Genomic DNA, 6859 nt, shown 5'->3' on the forward strand with positions numbered 1-6859 from the left:
TTTCACAATCCTCTCCAGGGTGCGGTTATCCCTATTGCTTGTACACTTTTTTCTACCACATCTTTTCCTTCCCTTCGCCTCTCTATTAATGTGCTTGGACACAGAGCTCTGTGAACAGCCAGCCTCTTTAGCAATGACCTTTTGTGTCTTGCCCTCCTTGTGCAAGGTGTCAATTGTCGTCTTTTGGACAGCTGTCAAGTCAGCAGTCTTCCCCATGATTGTGAAGCCTACAGAAATAGACTGAGAAACCATTTAAAGGCCTTTGCAGGTGTTTTGAGTTAATTAGCTGATTAGAGTGTGGCACCAGGTGTCTTCAATATTGAACCTTTTCACAATATTCTAATTTTCTGAGATACTGATTTGGGGGTTTTCATTAGTTGTCAGTTATAATCATCACAATTAAAAGGAATGAACACTTGAAATATATCAGTCCTGGTGGAATGAATGTATACAAGTTTCACTTTTTGAATGGAATTACTAAAATAAATCAACTTTTTGATGATATTCTAATTATATGACCAGCACCTGTATATAAGTTTGTGACCATGCCACCAACACATCACACGTTTCATTGCTCTGACTGGTTGTACGTTTATCCAATTGCACCCAGAGGCACTTTGGTCTGTGTCCGTTGATAACAACCCTTGGAAATCAAAAATGAACTGAGAGGTTTCAATGTACAATGGTTGTAATGGCTTTTATCCAAAGCGACTTACAATTGCTATATACGTCAGAGGTCTGGAGCAGCTAGGGGTTAAGTATCTTGCCCAGGGACACCATTGGTGTGTCACAGTGGGGAATTGAACCAAGGACTACCACACCAGTGACATGTGCTTTATCCACTGTGGCATCACCACCCCTAGTATTGATGATTCTGAGGCCGTAATAATGGTGGGCGTATTGGGGTAATAGTACTGACAGTAGCTGACCTCTGGGCAGTATCCTTGGACTTGGTTCTCTGTAGTGATCATTTTGGTGATGATGCAAAAGACTGAAGCTCCCTGCAAAAAACAAATATAAATATTATAATATAATCACCATCACTGTATCTTACTTGTCAGTCATCTAATCTGTCCACCCATCCATCTGTCATCCATACCTGTGTAGGAGTGACGTAGTCTGCAACATCCATGACCTTGTCGTTATAGATTCCCAAACCTTTGACTTTGGTCATCACTGAGGATTCAATAGCTGTGTCTCTCACCTGGTAGGCCTTCTCATTGACAAACACCCACCTCAAGCACACACACACAAATAACACAAAATGTGACATTGAGCCTAAACTGAAATGTTAAACCTGTGCAGTACAGTAGGGCCAAGCTGACAGAAACATTATGACATTGCTTTAACCAAAAACAGAAAATCTTGTGTATTGCTTCTTTCAGATCTCAATTTAAGATGCAGTGAGTCCTGTTCAGTATCACTGCCAATCACTGAATTAGTTAGGCTACAAGCTAATGCTGCTGTCTGTTGCTCATTTTTGTCTCACCCCTTGCTGTTGTCAACTGCTATAGACTGAATGAGCAGTGACCTGAAATCACTGAAAATAAGCCGCACCTAGTTCACTTGTTAGTTTGAGAGCTTTGGTGAATGTGCCGGTGTTAATGTTTGTGTGGCAGCTGACACCTGGCTGGGACATCTTCAGTTACAGGGCTTGAAGTCTGAGATACAATTAAAAAGATACGATTACTGTTAAAATGACAGTTTGTGGGAAAATGTAAAGGTTTTGTGCATCCTTACATAGTTATAAAACAGAAGAAAATTACATGTGTAAATGTCAACTTGATCTTCTACTTAAATGAATGTTAATTTGAATACATACCTGAGTTAGGGGTATCATATATCCTGTAATACACACTAGTTATAATTTTGATGATAAACTACAAATAGTAAAACAATCAAACCTAAAATCCCTGCCTACAATTGAATTTTAACTGTATAAAAAACTATATAGCATATCTACTTTACTTTTAATACAAATTAATATTAATATTGAATATTAATATTCTAAATATAATTCATAAATATCTCGTTTTCGGGGAAACCACCGGAAATTCAGTTTCCGGACTCCCTAGGAAACGTTATGGGTTTAATAATTACACAATTATTCCTAGTGATCAGTTAGTAGTAATTGCTTAATCATTTCTATAAAATCAATCAGTCAATCTCATATCGAAGGCGTAAATCTTCCATTACAGTGACCTGGAGTCAAACAATGCACACACACACTTCCTGTGATTACGGTGAAATTTATTAACTAACAAAAGGTGGATATAAAGTGAGTTTAAATATATCAAAGACATACAACAATAATGATTAAACAAACATGAGCTATCAATGAAAATGATGGAGTTAAATGTGGATTTAGTGGTCTATTGTGGAAAAGATTTGAGTCTAAGGAGGCAAGAGAACCAATAAACGCAAGTTAGTTAGTTGGCTAGAATTAAACTAACGGATTAAAAGAGTATTGGACATCAACTCAACCACAGAATGCCGCTGGTTCCTTACTGCTTGTTGTTTCTCCAGCCGGTTGGTGTTCGGGCCGGCCTCACGCTGGCTGAACTTCGTGCGTTCTCGGTCGAGACGGCTTAACACCATCTGCCGGTCACTTTCTCTGCCAGGGAATTTCTCCAGAGGTCCGCCCTCAATTGGCTTGGTTTGAAGAAAACTTGCAGTGGTAGGCTGTGAGCTGGGTTTAGTTGTGGTTTTGATGTCCTTTGGGTTACTGCTGGTGTGACAGACGCACGTGGCTAGGTCCGAACTTTGGTGGGAGCAGTATAAGTTCACTCGACTACAATATAGCTTAAACGAACTTGGTCGTTCTTGAATTCAAAGTAGCGCGCCTGAAACGGTCTGATAACTTTTAACAAACAAAAGAAAAGAAAAGAATAAATAAAGCAAAAACCGAAGTCGCAGCGCTTTGCGTGAGTGGCTTGAAAAGAACAAAGAAATCTTTGTGGCAATCTGGGCCGGACTTCTAAAGTGCAATTTATACTTCTGCGCCAAATCGACGCCGTATATGACGGCGTAGGCTACGGGGCTACGCAGAGGCTATGCCGTCGCCTGACGTGCACCTCCTCAAAAATGTAACTACATGTCGAGTCGACGCAGACCCTAAGCTCTGTGATTGGTCGGCTGGGTAGCCTCGCAATGCCTCCGAGCTGACCGGAAGTACCCTGCACTTTAAAGTAACATTTACTAGCAGCCAAAACAGCGGCTGTAACACAGTGAATCAATATATTTGACCGTTGCAACCCGAGCAAAATGACTCGTTTTGCTATCAGAATGTGATCCATTCGTTCAGTAACATTTGAAAGGGCTACACCAGCCGCACGTATACAATTTTTTCCCCATTTACATTAGCGGAGCGCTAAACCAGAAGTTAGCCTGCTCGGCCGGCAAAAGTCAACACAGTGGACGCTGCCGACTAGCGTTTGGGGGTGTAATTGCAGAATGATGGACACACCTACACACAAGTATAAATGCATGGCTTGATTCTTTTGATCAGTGGACCCTTACAGACTAAAGGAATATATTAAATAATCAAGGAACGGACACATTCGGGCTTAAGAGCGGACTTAACGAGCGCTTCAAAGTTAACGTGAGTCAGCACTTTTTTCCCCTTTTCCTCTCTTGTAGCCATGCAGGTTACACCGGTAATCTAGAATAATTAGACTTTGGGTCTTGTTGTTTCCATTAAATGAACTTGACAGTGGTATTGTGGAGAATCTAACCTATCTAATGATGTTCAGCATGTCCATACTGACATATTGATCATACATTTAAACATTAATATTTGTATTAACGATCTAATCAGCTTAGAAGCAGCTAAAGCGGGCGACCCCACGGGGTTTTAGAGGTTTTATACATCCAAAGAACTTCTATAAAAACCAGACCAGGCGTTTTATTAAGGCAGGCGTTTATTTGTCAAAATGTGTTCCCTCACCAGGCCAGTAAAGGAGGTAGGCGGCTATTTGGGACTCTGCTAGTAATTGAAGTTTTACGGTACTTTACAATGGTGGAATAACAGCTATGCTACTATACGGTTATAAAAATGATAAAAGGGCAGCATTTTTAGCTTTAATAAAGCAGCGTCTGTGTGACAGAATAATCAATACCTAATTAATTAAATTAAATATAAATGTCTGATTATATATATATATATCTGAATATACATTTCTGTTAGTTTTAGCTGTTTCATCCAACCAGGCGAAAGTAAATACTGGAAAATCTTAAAAACACACCAGAATGAAGGGAAATACTCACCCAATGAAATAAGTGATGATGAGGAGTTGGACGACACGGTTAATGATGCCGATGGTCCAGCTCCTCACTACCACCGACATGGTGGTTTCGTAGGTGAAGAAGTCTGTTATACAAGACCACATACTAGCACTATGTGTGTGAAGAAATACAAAAACACTTCTGTATGTGATATGACTTAAAGGAATCTAAAAAAAATGTGTGGATTATGGATGTAAACTCCAAATGAAGTAGCTGTTACCTACAGTAATAACAGATTGCAGTCCCCAAATGCGGCTGACATCTTCACTATTATTTTGTGTTGAAGAAAAAAAGTAATCGATATTTCAGATCCAACACTGAGAGCAGTATCAAGACATCCAAGGACTGTATCTCGACATCTTCTTCATGGAATAGGTTGAGCCGTCTTGTGAAAACACAGTTAAGAAATTGTAGCTCAGTGGCACCTACTTTCAGCTGATGCTTTCTTGCTCTAACTTCCAGCTTAATGTATCATGTTGACTAACTAGTCAACAATTAAACATCTTTCTTTCTCTCCTTTTTCACCCACTCTGCTGGTCTCTTTCTTATTTCCTCTCTCTCTCTCTTTCTCTCGTTTATCTCTGACTCTTTGGTTTCCCCCTCGATGACTTCTCAAAGTCCACCTCCCTCTTTCTGCTCAGAATACCATGGACGTTCACGGCCAATTGGAAAAAAGTTGTATTGTAATAAGAGTGTTGACTAAAAGTAAAAATAGATTTTCAGTCAAAGCTGAGAGATTAATGTTCAGAACTCATTTTGTATGAAAGGCTACTATCAGTCCCATGTATCAGTCTCTACATCTGAATGCACACCACAAACCATATCCAGGAGATAACATTTCACACTAATTCAATATAGCATCAAAGCTGCCTTCAGTCTAATGGCATCAAGACTCTGAATGCCTCCATTAAAAAGAAGTCACTTATGGTGAGTCGATAATGCACTGCCATTGAATTAGAACCAGGAAGTGATAAAATATTATTGTGTCTCTGTCTCGTTCTTTCTTTCTAAAATAAGGGAATAGGATAAGAGAAGAGACAATAAGAGGAGGATGGAAAACAAGATGGGATGGGATACGGATGGAAAGAAATTGGAAGGAGGAAATGTTGTTCCAAGTTTACCAATCCACTGCACTGGAGGTCAGATCATTTAATAAAATGGCCATGGAACTGTCCGCTTGGAGTCCTTTTAAGGTGTATTGATTTTAAAGATTGTATTAGGATTATGGTGTAAACATGGGCAGATCACAGTATAATTTCTGCCATTAAGCTAAACTAACTCTTGTATAACTGTAGATAAACCCCGTACTTACCAGTTTACGGTTGGTCACAAAACCACAAACAAAAGCAGAGCAAGCAGACTCGAAGCACATGGTAGAGACGCCAACTTATTGAAGATGGTAATAAAGGAAACTGTCAGTCCCTTGAGAAGCGGAACGAGGTGTGTATAGTTGTCTATGTGCAGGTGCTGTGGGAGTGAAGTGTTCATGTTTATTGTTGAAAGTTGTTTAGCTATGTATTGACAAAGAGCCATTTAGCTTTGATGTATTAAGTGTGTGATTTAAAGGTTATTGTGTATAATATAGGTATTGGTATAGAGTGACTGTCGTTTAATTTGTGTATTTAATTAGGTTCATTGTTGTAGCATGTTTGATTTTAGCTAGGATAATATGTGTATAAAAGTACTTATGTTTAGTGAATTGAATTGAATTGAATTATATCTAATTGTATATCTTTATAGTTTTCACGGTACACTACGGTATTTGGATACAGAGGAAAAGAAAGAACAAAGACTCTCTGCATTATGCTTTAAACACCGAGGGCAGTTACAGGCCATAGTGGGAAACCAAATATTCTTTTTTTATTTAGGCAAGTTACGTAAATTGACGTAAGCAATGTTAACTGACGTACGTAGTTATTTTAACCCAAACCATGATCTTTTCCTAACCTTAACCAAGTAGTTTTGTTGCCTAAATCCAACCAAGAATTTGTTGAGGCTAAATCTAACCAAACTGCAACGCTTCACGACTTTAATATCGCGCTGTTTCAATATGGCAATGTTATTTAACGCATTTTATTTTGAAAGTGTAATGAGATGTTGCGTATTTATTGTTGCTAACTTTACCGGAAGTTGTATATTTGTTGTTGCTAAGCGTTGCTAACTTGACCACGGAGCCCTAAAGGTCAATAAATGATGCAAAAGGGCTACCCAGTTCGTTAAAAGGCGACGGCAAAGGGCCTTGACCAAGCGTCAATATGTGACGAGTCAGGAGTGAGAACGTGTTGGCATCTTCACCTCCAAGATCGTCTGAGACCAGCCACCAGGACAGCTGCTGCAACAATCAATTTGCATAATCAAAGAATTTCTGCGCAAACTGTCAGGAACTGTCTCAGGGAAGCTCATCTGCATGCTCATCGTCCTCATCAGGGTCTCGACCTGACTGCAACTTCGCACAGCCATTGGAGAGGAGTGGACCAACATTCCATAGGCCACAATCAGCAACTTGATCAACTCTATGCGAAGGAGATGTGTTGCACTGTTTGGGACAAATGGTGGTCACACCAGATGCTGACTG

General features: G+C 39.6%; 1 protein-coding gene across 1 annotated transcript in view; it reads right to left on the reverse strand.

Annotated features, from left to right (window-relative positions):
• The window catches only part of p2rx3b (purinergic receptor P2X, ligand-gated ion channel, 3b), a 77709-nt gene extending 74704 nt beyond the window's left edge, over positions 1–3005 (reverse strand). Inside the window, exons 1-3 of the mRNA XM_046046018.1 lie at positions 2509–3005; positions 1100–1235; positions 930–1001 (exon numbers count right to left, since the gene is read on the reverse strand). Of these exons, the coding sequence (XP_045901974.1) occupies positions 930–1001; positions 1100–1174 (147 nt within the window). The 5' untranslated portion in view covers positions 1175–1235; positions 2509–3005. The remainder of the gene's footprint in view (positions 1–929; positions 1002–1099; positions 1236–2508) is intronic.
• Between the last annotated feature and the right edge of the window lie 3854 nt (positions 3006–6859).

This window comes from Micropterus dolomieu, linkage group LG01 (assembly GCF_021292245.1).
Source record: "Micropterus dolomieu isolate WLL.071019.BEF.003 ecotype Adirondacks linkage group LG01, ASM2129224v1, whole genome shotgun sequence".
Classification (NCBI taxonomy): domain Eukaryota; kingdom Metazoa; phylum Chordata; class Actinopteri; order Centrarchiformes; family Centrarchidae; genus Micropterus; species Micropterus dolomieu.